The 24,150-nt window shown below is 54.0% G+C and overlaps 1 protein-coding gene across 6 annotated transcripts in view; it reads left to right on the forward strand.

Annotated features, from left to right (window-relative positions):
• Window positions 1-24,150, forward strand: part of PPP2R5C (protein phosphatase 2 regulatory subunit B'gamma) — a 131,363-nt gene that overhangs the window by 98,075 nt on the left and 9,138 nt on the right. For all 6 annotated transcript variants that reach the window (XM_039251167.1, XM_039251165.1, XM_039251168.1 and 3 more), the window contains 10 exons: window positions 2,852-2,962; window positions 4,009-4,101; window positions 4,187-4,317; window positions 5,892-5,951; window positions 8,132-8,240; window positions 9,798-9,851; window positions 14,989-15,159; window positions 16,303-16,430; window positions 19,311-19,412; window positions 20,733-20,805. In XM_039251167.1, the coding sequence (XP_039107098.1) occupies window positions 2,852-2,962; window positions 4,009-4,101; window positions 4,187-4,317; window positions 5,892-5,951; window positions 8,132-8,240; window positions 9,798-9,851; window positions 14,989-15,159; window positions 16,303-16,430; window positions 19,311-19,412; window positions 20,733-20,805 (1,032 nt within the window). The remainder of the gene's footprint in view (window positions 1-2,851; window positions 2,963-4,008; window positions 4,102-4,186; window positions 4,318-5,891; window positions 5,952-8,131; window positions 8,241-9,797; window positions 9,852-14,988; window positions 15,160-16,302; window positions 16,431-19,310; window positions 19,413-20,732; window positions 20,806-24,150) is intronic.

Consider the following 24,150-nt stretch of genomic DNA (forward strand, 5'->3'; position numbering starts at 1 on the left):
GACCACGGAGACCATCCCACGTGGTGCTCAGACTGAACTCCCTCCACCCGCAGACGTCAGCTCCCTTGACCCTGAAGCTTCTGAGCGAAGAAGGCCTGGAGCCCAAGAATAATTTGAGGTGGCCTGCAGCTTGCCTTCTGCTCTTTTCCAGATGTTAGATCTAGTACATTTAGCTTTCTCTAGAGACGAGCCTCGAATTGATGCAGCGCCACATGATGGGGCAGGTGGGTGGAAGTTACAGCGAGAGGTTTTTTGTCTGGTCTAAGGAAGAACTTCTGTCAGTGAGAGTTGGCCCGGAATAAAAGTTCCCGATCGGGTGGCCATCCTTCAGGGATGCTGACGTGGGGACTTCTGGGGTGAGAGCAAGCTGGTGCAGCAGCCCTGCAGTCTCCTGCCTCCCGTCTGGGATTCGGGGACACCGTGCGCTTGGCTTCACCTGGGGATGCCGTCCTTGGCTTCATGGCCGGTAGAAATTAACCAGTTTACTGAGAATCATACTAGCCAGCTGTGTGAGTCAGAGTTCGATCCGAGAAACTACCAGTAGGATAGAGAATCTGAGCAATGGATTTCCAGGAACTGCCACAGGCGGAGCTGACTGCCCTGGGGGGGAGGGGGCGTTCCTTCTTCCCCAGGAAGACCCACGGCTCCGCTCCTTGGACTTGCCAGCTGAGTGGGTGAGGCCCCCGTGTCCTCCTCAAGGGGATCTGTGCTCAGAGTCCGTGATTCAGATGCTGGCCACAGATACCTTCCCACTGACCTTTGGATTAGTGTGTGAGAACGGGGGGCTCCCAGTCTGGCTGGGGTCTGTCAGGCCCTGCTTTCCTGGCCCTGCTAGTCTCTCTGGGGGCAGCCTGGCCGGCGGGGAGCCCAAGAGGGGCCTGCCTGGGCCGGAGTAGAGTGGGAGCGCGGCCCCCACCGGGGTGCTTGCTCCCCTGCACCCACGTGGCAGTCCGCCTTGTGTGGGACTCAGGCTGCCCCAGCAAGTCCCCAAGGGAGGCAGGCACAGCGTGCGCCCACCGACGCCTCGGCCCCCCGGGGACGCCACGTGGGCTCTGCCCTCATGCTGGGCGCGCTGCTCCCCCCCCCCCACCTTGCTCTCTTCTAAGCTGTCCCCATTCTCTGGGTGACTGCGTGGCAGTCCCCACCCATTTGGCTTTGAGGGAGCATAGAAAACCCACCTCACAAAGGCCGCACTCCCTTATGGACCCCAGACCCCATCTGACTTTCCTCCACACGCTTCCCTAGGCAGGGAAGGGGCGAAAGGCTGGGGGTCCCAGGGCCAGTCTGCTGCCCTCTGCGAGCCCAGGGGCGCAGGACCCACCAGGGTGTGGCCTTGCCTTGGCGTGGGAGCTCCTCGTGTCTGCTTGCTGTCTTCTGTGGTCTTCGGGATCAGAATCCCTCACTGCCCTGTCCCCTGGGGGCCGGTGACAGCACCTGTCACAGCCTCTGTTCCTTAGTCCCTGTTACTTGGTAGGCCTCTTCAGGACCCTGTTCCCAGGCTCCAAACCTTTTTTACTTTCTACTTAGTTTTAGGAGTATTTTCTCGTATTTTTATTAAAATATTTTTTTTACTTGTGTCTGGATTGCCAACCATTTTTTTGTTCCTTCCATTCCGGCACCGTCTCAGCCTTATTGCTACGATTCTATGCACCCGCTCCTCCTTTCAGACAACAGACACAACACGTGTGATGCTTGGGGCTTGTATAGGTGACGGCTTGAAGAGGGGGTGTTTTCCTGCACGAAACAAGATGTTAAGGCTCGGAGTTCAGGGTCAGGAACAGTACAGACAGGAGGAAACACAGTGGATGACATAGTTTTAGCTCGGCCTCCACGAGGCTCTGCCCACAGGGGCGTCCCGCACACCGTCATGGAGCCGGGTCTTCCGTTGTGTGGCTGGTGTTTGGGTTTTGTACTTTGGGGGGTGGGGAGGGACAGAGGTCTTGCTTTGGTCATCTGCAAGAGCCAGTCGCCAGAGCCCAGTGCCATGACCAGCACATGGCAGCTTCAATGATCTCCTAAGGTAACTGATCGTATTTAAACTTACTACAGAGGAAGAGTAGGTTATAAATTGATGATACAGAAAAACTAAACATTTCCTATCACAGATTTGTCCGTGTGAGTTGTGCTTTATTTACAGATTAGCCATGTGGGCCTTAAAGTGTACCTGTGCTCCAGAGAATTCTAGGTTTCGTGTAGAAACATCTGTAGTAAAACAGGGACTTTCAGGAAGCTGTAAATAAACGGACCGGGGGTGGGAGTCAGTGGTAAAAGACACGATAAAGAAAAACAGGTAGCGAGTTCATTCAGAGGGGTTCATTCAGAGTCCAGAGAAATCTCTTCCGAGGTCATTTCTTGGTGAGTCCATATAGACTGAGCGCACGACCGTCCGGCCCGGGGCCCGCCGCTGGCTGTGCTCTGTGGGTGACAGGGCCCTCGGGGCCGGCGCTCCGCTGCCAGTCGTTCAGTCTCCGCTGTTTCCTTCATCATCTCACCTGTCCCTCCCAGCACGCCGCCTGCCTCCTGGTTTTGCGTGTGCGGTGGAGACCTTGACCTCACAGCGGCCCCGGTTGCTGCTAGTTGTCCGTGAGTTTGTCAGCTCAGAGGGAGGTGGCAGTCTCGGTGTCCACAGCCACGTTTCCTGCTGCAGATCTGACCCAAGATCTCGTTGGGGAATCCACACTGCTTCTCAATCTTGGGAATAAGAATGAGCCGGAAAACCACTGGAAGCAGCAATCATTCGGATTAAACATTTTTCTGTGCCTATTTTAATGTTTTCTGTAACTGTTTTTCAAATGGTTTCTGTAAATCTCTTTAATGCCCCGGTTATAATTCTAGAATATGTGGATTTTAGTTTGCAGTTAACATGTTTCGAACGTTACCACCTTCCTCCAATCCTACGGGAGCAGAATTTGACCCCGAGGAAGACGAGCCAACGTTAGAAGCAGCCTGGCCTCATCTACAGGTACTGAGCCTGGGGTGTGGGGGGAGGGGGAGGCCAGGAAGGGGGCGGGAGCAGAGCGCATGTGGCCGTAGAGGTTTCTCTAAAGCAAGTGCACTGGCCCCACAGCCTCACCCCGGCTGCCGGCAGCTGATCTTGCGATCAGGCTCTGATCTTGCGAGCCTGTGCGTACAAGGAAGGCGCTCCAGCAGACGTGAGAGCACGTGATGGTTTTTTTGTTCGTTTGGACACTTCACACCAACCACAGAGTTACTGAGTTGTCAGTATGTATGTGACGGAAATGACCACTTTGTTGATAGCCATGGACTTGAGGCCTTCCTCAGACATTTCCTGTTTTCAGCACTTAGATTCAGTGCGCCCCAGAGCTCGCCTGACTCTTTTTTCAAACACATCTTAAGGCAAAGAGTTGGTCGTTGGTGAGGCCGGACGCCTCAGAAGGCACGGAGCCCAGCACGAGCGGAGTGTGTGCGGGCCACGTGCCAGGTCAGGGTATGGGCCGTCGGCGGGAGGGGAGCCGGAAAGGTGGGAGCTGGGAAGGAGCACAGTGGGGAACAGAGCACAAAGTGGGGCTGTCGTGGAGGTAGAACGTCCCAAGGCAGGTGGGATTACTGTGTGACCACGACAGCAGGCAACCCACTCCTGGACGGGAGGGACGTCCCAGCCCTGGGTGACTGCATCTGGGACCTGCTGGCCGAGCCGTCCCAGCTTCCTGTCCACCCGGCTCTGCCTCTGCCCAGGACACGTGCAGGTGGCTGCCTCGCACTGTCGACTCTGACCAGCATCAGTTAAGCATTGGTGGCATGAGCCATGGTATCGGTTTGTTTAAATGCCATTTAAGGGTATAGTCTGTGGTTCTTAGCTAAATGAAACAGTTACTATCATCGATTATAACTAGATTAAGCCATATAATTTGGTATTAATTCTGTATATAATGCTTTTTTTTAAGCCTAATATTTTCAGGCGGGTATTCAACTCCTGGTTTGTCTTTAATCACCATCTCATAAAATACCATGTTATTTGATTCATTGTTGTTTTTTTTTTCCTCCTAGCTTGTTTATGAATTTTTCTTAAGATTTTTAGAGTCTCCAGATTTCCAACCTAATATAGCGAAGAAATATATTGATCAGAAGTTTGTATTGCAGGTAGGTACAAATTAGCTAAAACTACAAAAGCCGTAATCTGCCGAACGGGAATACTGAGCCACTAAGTGTCTTTTTCTTCTTGAAGCTTTTAGAGCTCTTTGACAGTGAAGATCCTCGAGAGAGAGATTTTCTTAAAACTACCCTTCACAGAATCTATGGAAAATTCTTAGGCTTAAGAGCTTACATCAGAAAACAGATAAATAATATATTTTATAGGTAAGTCGACGTGTGGGTAACCGTTCTTTTTGCCTGATGGTGCTCCTGTGTTCACACCTAATGCCCCCCTCACCCATCCCCAGCCCCTCCCCACTTGGCCTTCCTGTGTTTCCGTTTTCACTGAACCGTCCACTTACCTGGACAAGGGTCCGTCCAGGCCCACACACTTCCAGGCCCGGCTTAGATCCGGCCCGTGGTGGCATCAATTGCATGTTGACGGATGAGAGAGTTACTGTGGTTTCCTACCCATCCCTGGGTAGCTCACCGCATGAGCAGCATATCCGAAGAATTTGGGCTTCCCTGACTCCGGGACGGGTCAGCGGTAGTGACAGATCCTAGCGGTGACAGGCTCCACGTGCAGGCAGGTCTCACACAGTCCAGCCACGGTGCCAGAGTGAAGGTGACGCGCAGGCCCCTGCCAGGAGCACCACAGAGGCCAGGCGGGCCCCTTCTTAGACACGGTGACCCGGCGAGGGAGGAGGAGAGGGGGCCGGAGACAGATGGAGACACCAGATGCGGGAAGTGCGGTCCCACTGTGGAGACCAGCAGCCTCTGGGAGTTCCAGAGCCCGGCCCTGGCGGCCCCCACCCCGCCCTCCCGGGCTCCGCGGGCTCCGCTGCTCTCTGTCCACACCTGCTACGACAGCCCAGTGTCAGAGCTCCCGGCATGTGTGTGGCTTTCCTTTGGGCTCGTTCCAAGCTGCTCACGTTCCAGGACTGGACACCCACCGCGGTCACAGAGTGACGTCACAATTCCTAAGTGTCACGTTCCCAGCTCACATTTCTTGGCATCAGGCTTCCTGTTGAACAGGATCACAAGGGGCTGATGTGCTTCTCTATGAAAGCGTTACGTGCATCGTTAAACAATAAAGAACAGCGACAGTTTCGACCTAAACTTACTGGTCCACCTAAAGTGGGGGGTTTTTTTCTTAGAACTTAGGTTTTGTTCAAATAGCTGAATCACAAATCGACATTTGCATTAAAAGGTCTTGTACCTTAATTTTTTTTAAATTTTTTAATGTTTTTATTTATTTGTGTGTGAGAGAGAGAGACACATCAGGGTTCTGGAAGGTGGTGCTTAAAGCAGCGTGGGGGCCATGCGGGGTGTCTGTGAGGACGTAGGCGAGGCGGCCCAAGTGGGAAGGAAGGAGCTGCTGCCCTTGCACCAACTGGCCTAATTCTTGGAGGCTTTAAAATGGAGTAAGGCGTCAAGTTAGGTTGTCATGAAGCAAAAAGGTCAGGCTCGGGGACGGGGAGAGGGATGTACGTGTGATCACGAGAACAGCAGATGGCTCATTGTCCCACATGGGTGGCCGAAACGCGGGTGTCGCGGTACAGACCCTTCAGCCTTTCTCTGTGTTTGAAAATTTCCAAAAAAAATGTTGGGGGGCGATTGGAGCCATCCCGTCGGGAAGGGTGAGCCGCCCCCGGGACGGTTTCCGAGGCAGGCGTGCCCACCGCTGAGCGGCCGCGTCACCCCCCCCCGCAAAGCACGCTGTTCCCCATTCACAGGATTGTAGTCTTTCCAGCTATTATCTCCGTGTCCAATTCTAAATGGCAAATTGCTTTTTCTAGGTTTATTTATGAAACAGAGCATCACAACGGCATAGCAGAATTACTGGAAATCCTGGGGAGGTGAGTGCTGTGTTCCTGGCAGTGAGTGGCCTGACGTGGAATTTATTCCAGAATGATCCAGTTCACGGAGTCTAGCAGCGAGGCAATCGAAACCATTTCCAAAGGAACCAAGACCTCACTTGATAGAAGGGGTGGGTGAGGTCTTGGGTCAGAGCCCCCCAGACAAGGAGGTCTCCTGTGTGCCTGGCTCCATGCACAGATTCTGTTCCACATACCTCCTCGAATATGGTTAAGAAGGTTTATGTTTTGACATTTAGAAGAGTGGATCATTTATTGTACATCGGGGTTACTGAGTAAATGCTAATATTTCCAATTGCTTTGAATTTATAAAGTTTTCATATGTATACTTATAAAATTAACATTTCAGTAATTTCACCTCTTAACCCAAGTAGACTTCTTGCTTGCTATCAATTTTTTTTAATTTTTTTTAATTTATTTCTGAGAGACAGAGAGAGACAGCATGAGCAGGGTAGGGTCAGAGAGAGAGGGAGACACGGAATCAGAAGACAGGCTCCAGGCTCTGAGCTGTCAGCACCGAGCCCGATGTGGGGCTCGAACCCACAAACCGTGAGATCATGACCTGAGCTGAAGTCGGACGCTTAACCAACTGAGCCACCCAGGCGCCCCTATTTTTTTTTTTTTTTTTTAAATCAGTGACCTGTACGTTTTATATTAGACCTCCAACCCACTGTTTCCCAAAGAGAGTTCCTCGGAGTTCCGCAGCCAAAAAAGCTTGGAAGTGCTCTCCCCAAGAATAGTGCATTAGTAGCAAAGGTCCTGAAGGGCCCTGCAGGGACGGATCCTCTGCGCTCGTGTTGAATCGGGTGGTCCCCAAAGCCTTTGGGACACAGAAGCCCGTCTCGGAACACTGTTGTCTGATCTGCCGATCGGTCGATCTGTGCTCCACTAGCGCTGAGAAAATGGACCTTGCTATTTTTAGATCTACCTTGAAAAACCCATTAGTCCTCCGGAGAATTCTGCGTTAACCTGCGTCAGCACGCTGGGCAGGTTTCGCTCCGGAGAGCGTAGTGAGCGGTCCTGGGGCCCTTCCTAGCGTCCGACCTCCCTTAACCACTCTTGGCTGCCATTTTCTTAGTAAGGTGGGTGACAGTCCCCTCCCAGGGCTGTCGTGAGGATGGTGTGCTGTGTGAAGTGTCCCCCACGGCCTGGCGTGTCGCGCACACGGGCCTCCATACTCCCCGTGGCTATGATCAATGATTTTATCCTTCCAGAAGAGCTGTTTGGTCTTGAGGGCCTCCCCTGCGTGAAGGAGCAGGTCATCCTAATGCCCACCCTGCCTCCTGGATGGCTTGGAATAGTCTAGAACTCGTTTGACTGCTCTGTGGCCCTACCATGTATCTGTGCTTACCTAATACTGAAACCAGATAAAGAGTAAATAATGAAGCCTGCTTGCCCAACTGGACACCAGCAGATAACCGACTTGATATCAGAGACCAAATCTCCAGGGTTTTGTTTTTTTTAATGTTTTATTTATTTCTGAGAGACAGAGAGAGACAGCATGCACAGGGGAGGGTCAGAGAGAGAGGGAGACACAGAATCTGAAGCAGGCTCCAGGCTCCGAGCTGTCAGCACAGAGCCCAACGCGAGGCTCGAACCCACAAGCCGTGAGATCACGTTCTGAGCTGAAGTCAGACGCCCAACCAACTGAGCCACCCAGGTGCCCCAAAACTCCAGTTTAGAGGCTAGGATTAAGATCCCCTTTCTCTGCAGGAGGGAGCAGCTCTCTGGCTGATTCTTAACCAGCTCCTGTTCTGCACACACAGACGTGCTTCCACCAACATTAGGGTACGAACTCCCATTTCTCGGGGGAAGTGTGACTTCCTAAAAATGGGTGAAGGACAAGTCAAGATGCCGGGTCCTTGAGCTGCCCAGCCTCCCCACCCTGTCAAAAGAAGACGGTTTCACCCCCAGGGACTCCTGTTCGGGTAACACCCTGCAAACCAGAGTTGTAGAATTATCTTACAGTTAACAGAGACAAAAAGACTGTGCTTCTGGGAAGGTGTTTCATTTTCTTTTTAATTTCTGCTAATGTTTGCCTCTTTTGTGAAACCTACATTTCACTTACTGATATTTCTGCTGAAAACACAAAAAAAATCAGCAAGATTTTTTTTAACCTAGAATTTGTGATACTCAGACTTGGATACATTCTGTCTTCACAGTATAATTAATGGATTTGCCTTACCGCTGAAAGAAGAGCACAAGATTTTCTTGTTGAAGGTGTTGCTGCCTTTGCACAAAGTGAAATCTCTGAGTGTCTACCATCCGCAGGTAGGGGGTGATCCGCAGCGACACATGGGGGAGGGGGGCGCTAGCAGGGTGTCTCCGTGTGAGCGGCAGTGAGCTCACGACACAGAACCCCAGCCGTCACCTGGGAGTGTCCACGTATCATGTTGCAGATGTCAGCCCTAGTGATAGTTGAAAGGATACAGGGGTAAAGAGATTTTGCCTTTTTAAAACAATCAGAAAAGTCTCAGGAATGGAGGATTTCAGAATTCTAAGCGCAGAGAAAGGGGTGACCCACTTGATGACAGGTGTCAAGGGAACTTCTCAGAGGGCGTTTCTGTTGTAGGATTTAAAATCTAGCTCTTTCTGGGGCGTCTGGGTGGCTCAGTCGGTTGAGTGTCCGACTTCGGCTCAGGTCATGATCTCATGGCTAATGGGTTCCAGCCCCGCGTCGGGCTCTGTGCTGACAGCTAGCTCAGAGCCTGGAGCTGCTTCAGATTCTGGATTCTGTGTCTCCCTCTCTCTCTGCCCTCCCCCACTCACGCTCTGTCTCAGAAAGAAACATTTGAAAATAAATAAAGTCTGGCTCCTTCAAGGAAAAAAACCTCTCTGTGTGTGGCCAGCGAATGGCATACAAAAAAAAAAAAAGTGGGTTTTTTAAGTAAGCTTTTTATAGTTTGCATAAATCTACTTACAGTTAACACTGAAACTTCGGTCAGTAGGCAGTTAATACCCGGTTAGCTGGCCACACTTTGCCAGGAGAGGATGTTTTTCCTTCCTTCTTGCACTTGTGAATCCTGCATAGACAGGTGCTGAGGGTCGGGGACAGGCCTCGTGCCCGTGCGCCAGCAGCCAGCAGGCACCTCTGTCCCTCACATTGGGAGCGGAGCCCAGGATGAATCACAGGAAGTGTATTCTTTATGTGATTCTAATGACATTGGCTTCCTGAGAAATATTTTACTTGGAGGAGTTTTTTTCTTCTTTTTGCTGTTAACCGGTGATAATATCTTTATATCCAACCAGATTGTGATCATGTTGGTTTTTTTAATTAGGTTTATTTATTTTTAAGAGAGAACGAGGGACAGTGCAGGAGGGGCAGAGAGAGAGAGAGAATCCCAATCAGGCTCTGTGTTGTCAGTGCAGAGCCTGACGCAGGCTCAAACTCAGGAATCATGAGATCAGGACCTGAGCCACAACCAAGAGCCAGACTGACCGACTGCGCCCCCCGGTGCCCCCATGTTAACTGTTCTACGGGAGGGATTAACAGTTCAGAGGTTGAATTTGGAAGCAGATTTTAATTTGGTTTTTCCCAGGCTCTTTGGTCATTTGTTCATTACAGTCTCCAAAAAAACCGTGAGAAAAATCCCCTCCACCCTGGGCGTACTTGTTGATGTTTGTCCAGAAGACTGTTCCCTGATGTGTTTAGCTTTCTGTCCTTGGTTCCTGAGAGTCCCCCTCAGAGCCCCGGCAGGGGCCGTGGAGGGGAGCCCGTGCCTGCTGGGGGGGGGGGAGGGCTCCCCCCCAGGGGCTCCCCCAGCGGGGGCGGGGCAGCACATGGTCAGAGGAGAGCACCGGGTTGACGCTTTCTCTCCTTCTTTCCAGCTGGCCTACTGTGTAGTGCAGTTCTTAGAGAAGGACAGCACGCTCACCGAACCAGTGAGTACCTCGCCGGCTGCGTTGACGTCACACACGGGCGCTGACGTCACACTGTGGGCTTCCCCGAGCATAAATAGCACGGTCGGGCCGCGGGCCCCAGAGCCGTCCAGACCGCATGTTGCATCCCAAGCTGAGCTGCCGACAGACGCACCGGCTTCATGCCCGTGTGGTGATTTCCGGACCGTAGTGATTTTAATTACAGGATCCTTTATTGCGGCGGTTATTGGACGCAATCGGATTGCCATCTTCTTTGTGCGGGACTTTACTCCTTTGAATGTGAGGCGCTCGCGGGGTGTGGCCACTGGGGCGCCTGCCGGGTTGTGTGAGTTGAACACTTTCACTCCTTGGCTTAACCACACCCGTAACTGGCTTCGATCGGACCAACTGTAGCGAGTTCTCGAAACGCTTGTGCCAAAGAGGCTTCCTTCCGCGTTCGAGGACAGCAAGTCGCTCATCGAGCATCCGGGCAGTGCTGCCACATGCTTAGCTTTCCGACGCTCCGGCGTGTGATCCGTGTTAAAGATGGAAAGGTTGTAGCCTAGATGAACAAAGCTGAGTGCACCGGGTGCCCAGTTAAGGGTTTGAATTCACGTGTTTTAACAGCTTCATGGAGATATATGTCACACACCATACAGTTCAGGCGTTTAAAATGTACAGTTCAGTCGCTTTTGGGTATATTTCATTATTCATTATCTTAATCGTGGTAAATTATATACAACGTGAAATTTGCCATTTTCAGTGCACGAGGGGCGTTAATTACATCCAGGGCCACGCAGCCTTCCCCGCTGTTCCCAGAAGTTTGTCACTGCATCGCCCCAGACATACTCTGCGCCCGCCCCAAACCCCGACTCCTGCCTCCCCCCTGCCCACGCCCTGGTGACCTCGCACCTGCCTCTGTCTCCACGAGTTTGCCCCCTGGGGCACCTCAGATGGGTGGCATCCTGCAGGCCGGGCCTGTGTCAGAGCTCCGCCCCGGGTGTGGCCACGTACTCTCCCTCCCCCTCTCCCCTCTCCCCCCTCCCTCTCCTTCCCCCTCTCCCCCTCCCCCTCGTGTGTTGCACCCCGGCTCCCCTGCCCGTGGACACTGGGCTTGCTTCCACCCCTTGGGAATACGCGGGTCGTGAGGCTGTGACCGCAGGCATGCCAGTGTCTGTGCAAGTCCCTGCTCTGCTCGCAGCCCCGCTGGGTGTGCAGCCCCGAGTGGAATTGCTGGATCCGGCGGGGCTGCCGTGTTCTGCCTTGTGAGGGGCTGCAGGCTCCTTCCCAGCGGCCCCACGGGGGTTCAGGGTCCCGCTTTCTCCACCAGCACTTGTTGTCGGCCCTTCTTTTATTCCAGCACCTGGTGAGTGTGTGGTGGTGTCTCTCGGTGGCTTTCGGAGTTGCATTCCCCCCATGACTGAAGACATTGGGCGTCTCTTTAAGTGCCTGTTGGCCACCTGTGTGTGGACAAACGTCTTTAGATCCACTGCCCATTGTTTATTAACTGGTTGTTTTTTACTGTTGAGTAACAAAAGTGAGAAGTACTGAGTGCCATTTTCAGGGTTTGAATAGTCTTCTCAAAGTTACTGCTGGAATAAAAAAAGGCAGATGTCATCATTCCGGCATCTTCTCTGTCCCCTCGGCCGTCTTACACAGCGGTCCCATGAGGCTGTGTTATATGGTGGGGATACACAAGGAGTCCTTAATGCCCAGCTCCCAAGTCACACTGGCTCCCAATCTCTGCTTTTTCTGAGCTTGTAAACTCTAAGCATGGATATCCTGTGTCACCCTTGACCTCGTCCCCCAGCGCCTGCCCCAGCTCCCCTTCCCAGGGTCTCTCCTCACCACTGCCCCAGCTCTGAGATTCTGGAAGCCCCAAGGAAAGGCACCAAACTTACCAGACTTCAGTATCAAAGCACATAGTGTAGGGGCTGGTATTTTTACCCACCTGCAGGGAAACCTGAGGTGGCATCAGTGATAAGGTGTCCTGTGCTCAGTTCCTCGGAGTCTGAAGGGCATCTCCAAACTAAAGGGTGAGAACCAGAGGTGCCTGGGTGGCTCAGTCAGTTGAGCATCTGACTTCAGCTCAGGTCATGATCTCACGGTTTGTGGGTTCAAGCCCCGTGTCGGGCTCTGTGCTGACAGCCTGGGGCCTGGAGCTGCTTCCGATTCTGTGTCTCTTCTCTCTGCCCCTCCCCTGCTTGTGTTCTCCCTCTTTCTCAAAAATGGATAAACATCACAAAAATAATAACATAAAAAGATAAAGGGTGAGAACCGTAATACGGGAATAAATTCTAACACACACCCTGTTCTTTTCTTACCTCAAAAATAAGAAGGGAAAGAAAAACATGGGAGAGAAAACACATGCCCTTTTCTTTCATGACTTCTCTCTGTGTATATTTCTCACTCTCTCTGGAGGCTAAAGAATCCACCCGATCTTGGCCTCATTTACCCCAGCCAGGACTGTCCCAGCCCGGGTGCCAGCCCCGCCCCAGCAGGCCTCCATTCTCTCCTGCACCCGAGAGTAGGCGAAGGTGACAGAGCTGTGTTTCGGTCCCACTGGTCGAGCTGAAAGAACTTGGCAGAAGCGGGAGCTCTTTGCTGCAGTCGATGGAGGCCGGAGACGGCGTGCTGGCCGCGGTTGGGCCCTGCCGGCTCAGGCACAGAGAAGCTTCGGGCCCCCACACACCCCAGGATCGCCACCCAGAATCACTTCAGTCCTGGATTCCCCACAGCATAGACAACGTACTGTCTCTCAGCCCCAGAAAGCAGACTTAGTTTTCTGCACATTGAAGACCCTCGCCTTAGGGAACACCTTCCTTTGAATCCACATTTTGTGAAAATGCAGAGGCCGATCTGTCTTACTTCAGCACTGAAAGCGTGTTGATAAGAAGACAGATGGGTAAACTCTTGTGAAGGAGTGTGTCCACTCGGCAGCGCTAAGGACACGGCACACACGGGTCTCGGGGTCCTGGACCCAGGCCACTCCTGAAGCCAGCGCGGCCAAGGTCAGCGGTGGTTACAGCAGGATGCGTTGAAAAGACACATGTTGTGCCGGTTAAGGTCTATAGTTAGTATTTCTGCTTGTAAACCGTGTGCGGTGCTGGAAGGCTTTCCGGGCATGTTGAACACGTACACTATTATCATAAGAATAAGATCTCAGCCCATCGCAGACAGAAGTAAAGTCATGTTGTTTTCACCCACCTGTTTCTTTAGGCTGATCGACTTTTACTACAGCGCCTGGTGGAAACTCTGTTTTTCCCTCGTATTCAAGGGAGGGGGCTCCTCTGCCCTCCCCTGCCCTCCCCAGCCCTGTCCAGAGAGTGCAGCGCATTGAGTTTCCAACGGAAAGCTCGGTGCATGATGGGCAGACAGCCACTTTTGCCTGGATCAGCATTCCCAGGCCGACCCCTCCTCTGCAGACGCTGTTGCGCCCCAGTCATGGGTACCGGCCGTAGGTCGTTCCCAGTAGTGTGAAAAGCAGGTCCAGCGTGGGCCTCTGATTCCAGAAACACCACCTCTTCCAGAGACAGTGAGTAGCTAGACCAGGTGTGTTCTGCGTCCCACGTGTTAGTGTATTTCTCCTAACAAAGCTCCATTTGTCAAATGACAAAGAAGAGTGGACCTGCGAGGTGATTGGCACCTGCTGTCCTCTTAGCAGTGGCTCCCCTCCCCCACGCTGGTATCTAGTAGGTGCTCGGTAAGTGTCTACTGACTGATTTTGAGCAAAAAAAGTAGGAGAAAAAAGCATTAAATCATAGATTCTTTCAAAGGATTTCTTTTGAAAGACCATCATGTTGTAAATATTTCCATCAGACTTCAGAACTAGGAGCACTGTCTTATGAGTTTTGGGGTTTTATAAAGGGTAATCTCATAAAAGATTGCCCAGGAGCCTGAATGCCAAAAGCATTAACGGAGTTGTTCTAACTGGGCGTTGTTCAAAGGCCCACCGTGATTTAACCACGGTCACCAGCAGCTGGCCTGCCGAGCAGCAAGGGGGTGTCTGCGCGGTGGGTGGCAACCACCAGCCAGTCCGAAAGGGCTGGCATTCACGGTGATCTTCACGGCCGTCCCGATGCTGGGGGCTGGGACAGCAGTTCCCGAAATGGCCGTGACAAGTGAGGAGCTGCTTTAAAGCGATGGGTTGCAGTCATGTGTGGGCAGGTGTGCTTGTGTACAGATGTTGTGGGTCCTTGTACTATTTAGAATTAAGGTGGCTCAACTCTGAAAATACATACTCAATAATCCTCACCACGTCAAATCTGATATTTTGGATGGATGGTCTTTACTGGTGCGGTTGCGGGAGGAAGTTCGGAAACTAGAGGAGTGAGATGAAGAAAGATTGGCCCGCAGACACCCTTTCTACCCGTCTGACTTGGGCGGGGAACGCGAGGTCCAGTCCCCGCAAATGAGGAAGCTGCCGCCGGGCCCTCTGAACGTGCCTCGAGGGGGCGGGTCCTAGCTGAGGCCGAGCGCGGTGCTGCCCGCGGGCCGACACTCCTCAGATGCAGGGTTCTGGCAGCCCCGGAGGCGGTTACCCACCCAAGGTCACTGGTCACACAGAGGGCAGCGGGCCGCCCCAGGTCCCTCCACGGCCCTGCATGGCATGAGCTGATAACAGCGTCAGCTTATTTCATGTCTCCCCCCTTGATCTGTTTTAGCACAACCAAAAACACCATGTGTGCACATGCAGCACGTGTGTTTGTTTATAAATATGTATGATCGATTTGAGATAGAAATGGATCATGCGTACACATGTGTCACCTGCACTTTCAGAACTGGCCACTTGGGCACTGAAACAAATACTCAAGCTCATATGCTCCCTGCTTCTCCATTGTTCTCTCTCAACCCTCCTAACTGCTTATTTTTTTAACCTTTTTTTCCTCAAAGGACTGACTGCCATGGTGGTCCGAAAGAGAGGGTCACATAAGTTAAAGTCACAATTCTTAATTATATAAATTTGACGTGTTTCTCTAATTATAAAAACAAAAACCCACATGCTGATTTCCTGAATCACCGTTCCTTCTGCAAGGAAAAGGGCACCTCCCTGTTTGGATGCTCTGTGGGGGGCGGGGGAGGGGCCACCCTAACGAAAACCAGAACTGCTAACTCGCAGCGGCCCTCACGGACGTCCCACTGTGTGTTGTGTCTTCGGTAGGTGGTGATGGCACTTCTCAAATACTGGCCAAAGACTCACAGTCCAAAAGAAGTCATGTTCTTAAATGAGTTAGAAGAAATTTTAGATGTGATTGAACCGTCGGAATTTGTGAAGATTATGGAGCCTCTCTTCCGACAGTTGGCCAAGTGTGTGTCCAGCCCACACTTCCAGGTACGGGGGGCGGGGAGAGAGCGGCCTCGTATCCGGGTCCGCCTCGGAGGTGACAGGCTTCAGGGTCGTGCTTTACCCCTTGTGTAGTTTGGAATGTGCTTCAAAATAAGATGCTAAGACTGTAAGTCTCTAAAATATATTTCAGCCTCTCGACTGCCTCCCCAAAAGCATGTGTCTCGCTACGAGGAATTGGACAAGGCTCCTCTGGAAACCTGTCTGTTCTGTCTGCATGTTCAGTGCGCCCCAAATGCGTAAAACCCTGCTGTCCACAGCTAAGTGGTGGACTCTCGTAGGGGACACGAAACTCCGAAACCCTGCCCCCCACACACACGCAAGCACTTTGTTTCCAGCGCATCCACATTCTGACATTCGTCCCCCACAAATCCTGTTTGAGGGGCGCCCCCAGTCACATCCCGCTTTCCTTGGCCTCTTGTGTAGTCTTCTGGCCTCGTTCAGAGGTCGCCCCTGGGGCCCGTGTTCAGCCCGTCTGCCTCCGTTGGACGTACTGGTCTGTATCATTAGCTCACTGTGAGCAGAGCGGCCCTGCCCTCGGGGGGCCACACCCCTGCCCCGCTCCGTGCCCTTGCTCACCAGCTGTCCCTGCTGTGTTCCTCCTGCCCCCCGCCAGCCCCCGCACCCCCCCACCTCCACCTCACACCTGCCCTTGCCCCCTCGGGGCCTCCTGGGGACGCGATCTGCCCCACACAGGTCCCCTTCCTAGCTGCTGTGCCCCCCGACGTATCCCTTCTGGTAAATTTGTTCTCCCGTCATTGGTCTCCCCCCTGCCCCCCCGGAACGTAAGATCCGCTCCCCTTGCTCATTGCTGGCGCCTCCGAGATCCGCGCTGCTTGGGGGTGGACGGGAGGCAGGAGGAACGAAGGCGGTTGACCTGCGACCCCAGCGGTAGCCTAGGGCCCGGCGTGAGTGTGTGCCGAGTGAGCAGAGCACTTGACCGGGCTCCTGCTGCGCAAAGAGTCCCCTCCCTTTTGTTGGGGGCTCTTCAGGGTCGCAGCCCGGAGCGCTGGGGTTCGTGGGGATGACCATCTAACCCCGTGTCATCCCTGCCTGTTCGCAGAGCCGTGGGGAGGGCACTGCTGGAGGTGTGTCGCCGTGGTCACAACAGCTGTGCCCTCCGTCTTCCAGGTGGCCGAGCGGGCGCTGTATTACTGGAACAACGAGTACATCATGAGTCTGATCAGCGACAACGCTGCGAAGATCCTGCCCATCATGTTTCCGTCCTTGTACCGCAACTCCAAGACCCACTGGAACAAGTGAGCGCGGCCGCGGGTGCTCCAGCCCAGCTGGGGTCCCGCCCAAGTCTCAGATGGCAGCGAAGAACCAAAACGTTGATTATTGGGGGAGAGGGGTGCTTACAGTGAAGTAGGAGTGAGGATTACATTGCGGCCTTTCCTTTCCGCCTCACCCCTGTCTCACGCCAACACGGAGGCACATTTGTTGACACGGCGCCTTCCTGGCCTCACCGTAGCCCGCTCCCCCCCCGCCCTGGGGAGCTGAAGGTCACTGCGAAGCTTCAGGCACGGTCCCGCAGGAGCACGGGGGTCACCCCGAGCCTTGGCCAGACACTAGGGAGCCCCTTCGGGAGGGCACGAGCCTGCCCCCCGAGCAAGGGGCAAGCAGGGACCAGAAACACAACCTCGGGGGTCTCAGGCTTGCTTCTCTCTCCCTTGTCCTGCCCCTTTAACAAGGATGGAGACCCTGGGCAGGCTCTTCTGACACCCTCGAAGGGAACAGTCGGTGCGGGCTCCCTGGCAGCGGAGTGCCGACTGGTGCTCGTGTCATTTACATGACTGCGGGCACCGGGGCTTTGCTGTCCCCTCCTCCCTTCGTGTCTGCCCTTTCTATACCATAATCGTTCAGTCAGATCTGAAAGTGGGGGAGCAGGGCCGCCAGCCCAGGAGAGCAAGACTCAGGGCGGTGCGGGCCGGGCTGCACTCTAGAGCTGGCCTGTGGCTACCTGGCTCGCAGGGTCCCCCGCACCCCCTCCCGCCGTCCCGGCTCACGTCCTTGCCCCCTCTCACTCGGCCACAGTTTCCCCGTCTGAGAAATAGAGAAAACGTTGGCCCCCAGCTTGCTGTTATGAGCTGATTCGTCAAGAAAACCCGTATTCATGCACAGAAAGCCCTTTGCGGCGACCTTCACCTCGTGCTGGAGTTAACGAAGGTGAAGTTAATAGATGTGAGGTCCCAGGCACCTAGCAGGTCTGCGGTGAGTGTTCACCCTCAACACACGGCCGTGGGGGCAGCGGCGACCCTCATGCCGCAAGACGCAGCCCCCGCCACGGGCCCTGGTCAGACCGCCCGGCCCACCCATCAGTACATGGGCCTTCAACAACCTTTCCTTCGGGACGCGCATTTCCTGTTGTGCTCAGCGGGTGCTGGCAGAGGCCTCGGAGCGTAGCCATCGTTTCTGTGCCATTGAGAGTGACAGGAAAGTCAGCAGTGACCGCTGACCCGCCGCAGACCCCAGAGGGGGGAGAAGGGTTAAGTGTTTCCAAATATAAGTTGGGTACTATGAAGTGAGTTAAGAAGTAGTTGTGAATTCGGCAACAGCACAGAAAGAAGTACCAGTGTAGTTACGGTTCGAGAGTTAAGTTTTTTGGCTGTTGCTCACAATGCTGTGGGCTGGCCAGGCTCTGCTGGGCAGTTCTTGGGGGGGGGGGGGGGTTGTTGTTGTTGTTTTTTAAATTTATTTTTGTTTTTTTATTTTTGAGAGAGAGAGAGCACAAGCAGGGGAGGGGCAGAGAGAGTGGGAGACCCAGAACCCGAAGCAGGCTCCAGGCTGTCAGCATAGCCCATCAGGGGCTTGAACTCACAAACCGTGAGATCGTGACCTGAGCTAAAGTTGGAGGCTTAACCGACCAGGCCACCCAGGCGCCCCTGGGCAGTTCTGCCAATCTCACCGCAGTCCCCTGTTGGCTGTCGCCCAATGGCGAGTGGGACTAGCAGCCTCTCCAGACCCCACTCGGTCACAGGGGAGCGGGGCCTCCCCCCTCTCGTGGGTGTCGGAGCTAAGTGTCATTAAGCTATCCTGTGGTAATTTTACATTTTGCCTTCAGAGGGGCACCTGGGTGGCTCAGTCGGTTGAGCGTCCGACTTCGGCTCAGGTCACGATCTCACAGTTGGTGGCTTTGAGCCCCGCGTCGGGCTCTGTGCTGACAGCTCAGAGCCTGGAGCTGCTTCAGATTCTGTGTCTCCCTCTCTCTCTGCCCCTCCCCTGCTGGTTCTCTGTCTCCCTCCCTCTCTCTCTCTCAGAAAGAAATAAAACATTTAAAAAATTTATTTTACCTTCAGAGCTCTGTTTCGGCATGATTAGAAACTTTTCTGCTCTTAATTAATAAGATTACAAGGAAACTGACGTTTATGGGAAATAAAATGTTTTCTGTTATTGTCCCCAACTCATTCTGGTTTGTCTTAGTTATGTATACATTTTCAGTGTTTATTTTTAAGAGAGAAAGAGTGTGAGTGGGGAAGGGGCAGAGGGAGAAAGAGAGAATCCAAGCAAGCCCCACACTGTCAGCACAGAGCCCTGTGCGGGGCTCAAACTCACACACTGGGAGATCACGACCTGAGCGAAATTGAGAGTCAGACGCTTAACTGACCGAGCCACCCAGACGCCCCTTAATCATATTTTTTTTTTTAAATATTTATATTTATTTCTAGGAGAGCGAGAGAGACAGCATGAGCAGGGGAGGGTCAGAGAGAGGGAGTCACAGACTGAAACAGGCTCCAGGCTCTGAGCTGGCAGTCGGCACAGAGCCCGACGCGGGGCTCGAACCCACGAACCGCGAGATCATGACCTAAGCGAAAGTCGGACGCTTAACCGACTAAGCCACCCAGGCGCCCCCCCTTAATCATATTTTTTGAAGTTTCAGCATTTTTTCATTCTGCTTCCAAGGAAGGGGGCTTTGGGCCGCTGTCACCCAGGACACGGCACCGAGAGGCCTCGGGCCCGGGCTGCTCAGTGAGGGGCTCCACCGGCCGTGTGGACGCAGACACACCCAAACTGACAGGCTCTCATGGAGCCCGGGAGGCCTGGGGACGAGGGCCGTGGCCGAGCAGGGCGAGGCGGGGAGGGGCGGAGGGAAAGGCGGAGCGCTCGCTCGGAGCCTGAACACAAAGTTCTGCTTACAGGACGATACACGGTCTGATCTACAACGCGCTGAAGCTCTTCATGGAGATGAACCAGAAACTGTTTGACGACTGTACCCAGCAGTTCAAAGCGGAGAAGCTGAAGTAAGTTGCTCCCTTCCGAAGCTGCTTCCTCAAGGGTTCAGTTTTCCTCAGTCCCGAGTAAACAACTTCTGTTGGTTTGTCCGAAAAAGCCTATCACGTTAAAGCAAAGCCAAGTCTCTCTTCCTCAGAAAAGAAATGAGAACGCATTCTCTTAGCTTATTTCCAGAGAAGGTCGCGTGCTCCCCAGATGCTTCCAGTTCAGTTGTCTCTGCAGACGTGTGTCTGGCCAAGGACCTAACTTCCAGAATTTTTGCTTTTCTCGGGGAGCATGTAAAGCCTGTGAGGTGTCGTGATTTTTTAGGTTCATGAGGCAGGAATTTGAATCCCGTCCCATCAGATTTCTGAGAGAGAGCAAGCACCTTCGTGACAGACCCTCCCTGGAGCCCGGCCTGTGCCCTCTCCAGAACCAGGGCCCCGCCTCACGCTTGGAGGGAGAGCCAGGCACGGGCTCTGGGCAGATTTTACTCTTGCTTGTCTGTCACTCGAAGCTCAGGTGGATAAACGGTGAACGAGTATAGTTGAAATTGCAGGGTATTTATAAACTGCAGTCACGTCCATTCAGTAGACAGTATGGATGTGTTCGCCCGCACGCCCGGCCTGTTCTGGCAACACAACAGGGCATGAAACAGAAATCCTTGCCCTCGAGGGTAGTGTGGAAAGGGAAGACAGCAAAACACACGAGGAGGGCGCCATGTGCGAGGTGGCAGTCTGTCTCCCGGGCGCCCTCCCAGCTGAGCACAGCGCTCAGATGCGCCACTGGCCTTGAGAGGGCGAGTATCTTCATTTTCTGAAGAGGGTCTTGCAGCACATTTTCTAGAAAAAAAAAGTTGGGTCCAGGTTAAGTGACTCCCCGAAGGCCGTGTCAGTCACCGGCCAGGAGCCAGGCCTCAAGACTGTTCCTTTTTAAAGCTGCCCTTGTCAGGACATTGGCTCTTAACCTCAGGGCCTTTGCGCTGTGGAATGGTCTCACCTTTCGTGGCTCTGGGAGCTTTTCTTCAAGATTAATTAGGTCTTCTGGAGAAGCAGCTAAACCAGGAAGGACAGAGACCTCCGATGTCCTCATATAAGTGTTCCTAAGAAACTTCATTCCTCAGTGTGTTAAAATGTTGGCGTATCTCGCTGTTACATCTGCTCTGAGTCTGCTGGTGTTTTCATTCCGTTGTCCGTGGCAGCATATCTTGTGACGACAACTGCGCAGTTTGTGGCGTAGAAAGCAGAAGGTGACAGGGAAATAGGTGATTGTGTTGCGGGCCGTGTGGGTGTTTCCTCTCTTGAATGTGATCCCCTCTCTAATGCCAATGACGTTTTACTGTTTTTCAGAGAGAAGCTAAAAATGAAAGAACGAGAAGAAGCGTGGGTTAAAATAGAAAATCTAGCCAAAGCAAACCCCCAGGTACTAAAAAAAGTAACATGAAAACGTCTAGGGTATCACTTGAATGTTTTTGTGTGATAGGAACATGGCTCCATCACGGGCCGGGGGGGTCTGCTTCACTAACCTTGTATGTGGAAACGTCTGCAATAAAAATGCTTCTCAACTTTTGTACAAGTAACTTATTTTGCCCCACCAAGTTTTTACCACAGAATTGACCCTTTTTTTCCTCTTGCTTTTTGTTAGATCTGAACCTTAACCAGTGTACTGTGGTAAAAAGAAAACCTCTCTTTTGGGCCAAGATTATAATTTGCTTTCTCCTCAGAAGTGTCATTGATGCTGTAGCTCAAATGATCCATCCCTTTCTTTTTAATATCTAAAGTAATCCTAAAAGAAAGGAAGAAGGTAGGTTTGAAAGAGACGAAGCACGAAGTTGGTGTCCTCTTTTCCAGAACTGGGTTCCTATAGGCCACGCCTTCTAATCGTTAAAAATTGCCTGACGTCTGCCCTGTTAGCCACTAACCCTCTCTCCTGCCCTCACTAGAAGGTTCCGCGGTGTATCTTCTGGAACTGGCGAAGCGGTGGCTGGCACAGGGCCCGCTCTGGGGCTCCCAGGGCGGCTGGGGGCTCTGGGCTGGGAGGTCACGGGCGTGCTCCCCAGGGCTGTGCCCATCTGGTCACCGCGGCGCCACTTTCCTGAAGATCGTCTGTGTGCGTCTCTGCCACAGTAACAGCGGCTGGCGGTGCTCAGCCTCCCAGAACAGACTGTATTGACAAGAGCCACTCGGTACCCACAAAATCCTAAAAGCATCGTTCAGGTGGAGCTAGGTTCCAGGCTGTCTGTTTCCTCGGGCCAGAGGTGGGCGAAGATCACTCAGCAAGTTGGTTGTGTGGGTTTTACGGCTCTCTGACATCTCATAAAGAGGGACACAGGATCACAAAGTTAAAAGTGTGTGTCTAATCTATATGAGATATCAATCGTGTTCCCCTTGATAAAACCACATTCGAGAGACTTCCGCTCTAGGAAAGTCGAATGACGTGAAGCGAGGCCTTCCTTTGGCCCTGAACCCAGCCCTCGGCCGCTCTCTGGCATGACTGTTCTGTGCTCGGCTGCAGAACTGCTCTGTCCACCTGCTAGAACGGAACGCATGCTGGAGACATCTATTCTAGCACAGTGAGGGCACCGGCCTGGGGCAGGAGGGGGGGCCCTGCCTCACGGCCCGTGCCGGGGCAGCTGGGCGGGGGTCCCGGTGAGGACCGCCAGGCACCCCCCGCCACATACGCACCCAAAATCGACCCCCCCCTTCCATGAGAGACATGGAGAGTGTATACAAATCAGAAGGGCTGGTTTTATTTATGTCGCCCGGAACATAGAAATAATCTCGTGAAAACCCGCGTGAAGCGTTCAGGTGGCAAACGGAAAAAAGCCGGTCGGCTGTGTGGCGGCGGGGCCTGGCCTCGCGGTGCTGTCACTGTCACACGTGCGCGCTTCTGAGACAGGTGCTGCTCTCGTCTCCCTTCCTGAGCTTCCTGGTTTCCGTACGTGACACATTCACTCCTTCGGGCCGCTGTCCCCAGTGTCCCAGGCGGGCAACTCCGGACTCACCCTGGGCTTCGCCTGCGGTGAACCGGGCGCTCGGGGCACCGTGCTGACCGTGTCCCCGTTGAAACCCTGTGTGACTCGAGCCCCCTGAGTCCTGTCTGCGTGTGGCAGTCCCCCGTTCAGCGTCTCCGAAAGGAAAGTACTTTGTGGGCTAATGTCTGAGAGCTGGGAAGCAAGGGGCTTGATTTCCCTTGAGAGCGAGGGGGTCTTGTCTAAATCCTAGTCCCCGCTCGCCACCCAGAGCAGCAACGACGAAAGGTAATAACCCAGTGGACGGTACAGCCTGCTTCCTGTTTCCGCCATGAAAACAGTCGGGTCTTTCAAGCTTTGGCTCCACGTCATAGCTGCTTTTTCAGGGCGCCCGTGGGGTGCACTGTCCGCTCGCAGACCTGCATCTTCCCCGGGCCCACCTGCTCGGCCGCATCCGTTGCGGTGGCTGCGGAATGGTCGCTCGCAGCTGCTGGACTGGCTCTGGGAGCACCATGGGGAGTTTAATGTCCCCCATCATTTAAGTACTTCCTAAGTCCCGCGGTCCTGAGGATTCCTAACGTAAACATGTTTTCCGACTCCCCGAAGAAGCCAAGTAACAGTTCACTGCTTGCTTCTGCCCGACTTTGGTGGGAGTCGTGTGCGAGGAAGACGGGCACTTGTGTGAAGTCGGGTACAGCACGCTTTGCCCTGAGAGACGGGCCCCTCGGGGTGGGGGGGGGGGGACATATGTGTCCCCTCGCCCTGCTGTGACCACAGCCTCAGCAGAGGGTTTGACTCCTTGTAAGAACCCCTTCCCGCCAGCGCCTGCTCAGTGGCGCTTTGTGCTCACGCCTCTGTCTGCCCTGAGCGCCAGCGGGGACCGAGGGCCGCACAGCCCTAGAGCGCGGGCCGTTGGCGGAGGCCGCGGAGTGCGCGCCGCTTCCCTCGGGGGCGGCCAGCGGCTGGACCGTTGGTTAAAAAGCAGTCCCTGCGCCTCCTCGTGAGTACCGCGGTTCCTGGTGCCCCTCTGGGCCGCTGCACCTGGCAGATGGGCACCCGCCGGGCGTCCTGGATCATGAACTCCCCCAAGAGAAGAGGATGAGAACAGGACACAGCTTCAAGCTTAGGGCCCGCGAGGGGAGCCGATGGAGGCAAAGAGGATTCGTCTCCGGCAGTCGGATTCTGATCCGTGAGGAGGTGCTGGGAGGAAGCCTCTAACAGGGACGCAGCCAGAGGGCTGGGCTCCATGGAGGGGGTCTCAAGGGGACTCGCCGGTCTGAATCCCGGGGAGGGTTCTGGAGGCGGAGAGCGGAGGCAGGAAGTGTTTGCCGTGGAGGAGGGGCTGCGTGTGGCCTGGATTGGGGGCGAAGCTGGAGAGGGAGCAGGGTGGGTGCGGGTGTTAGTGTCACGGAGAGGGGCTACTCAGACTTGCGTTTCCAGAAAGTTCTTCCTGGCAGCCACAGGGATGGTGTGCTGGGAGGGGCCTGCTCTGGGGGCTCTTGCAGAGGTGTGTGGCCTCGGGTGGGGTGGACAGGAATGGTGGGCGGAGGGCGAGGTCTGAGGGCCCAGAGCTGTGAACAGAGGTGAGGCAGGGAGCCCCCAGGGAGGGGGGAGCCATCGGGAGGGGCAGGGAGGCAGGAGAGGAACCGGAGCAGCCTCGGGCAGTGGTGTTCCATCCGCTGTGCCCGTCGTGCCCAGAGAGGCCGAGAGAATAAAACCCGACAGCTGGCTTAGTGACCAAGAGTCACCCAGCCCTGGCATCTGTGGTGCCGTTGGAGGGGCTGCGGCGGGCGGGC

This window comes from Hyaena hyaena, unplaced genomic scaffold (genome assembly GCF_003009895.1).
Source record: "Hyaena hyaena isolate Hyena2069 unplaced genomic scaffold, ASM300989v1 scaffold_386, whole genome shotgun sequence".
Taxonomy (NCBI): domain Eukaryota; kingdom Metazoa; phylum Chordata; class Mammalia; order Carnivora; family Hyaenidae; genus Hyaena; species Hyaena hyaena.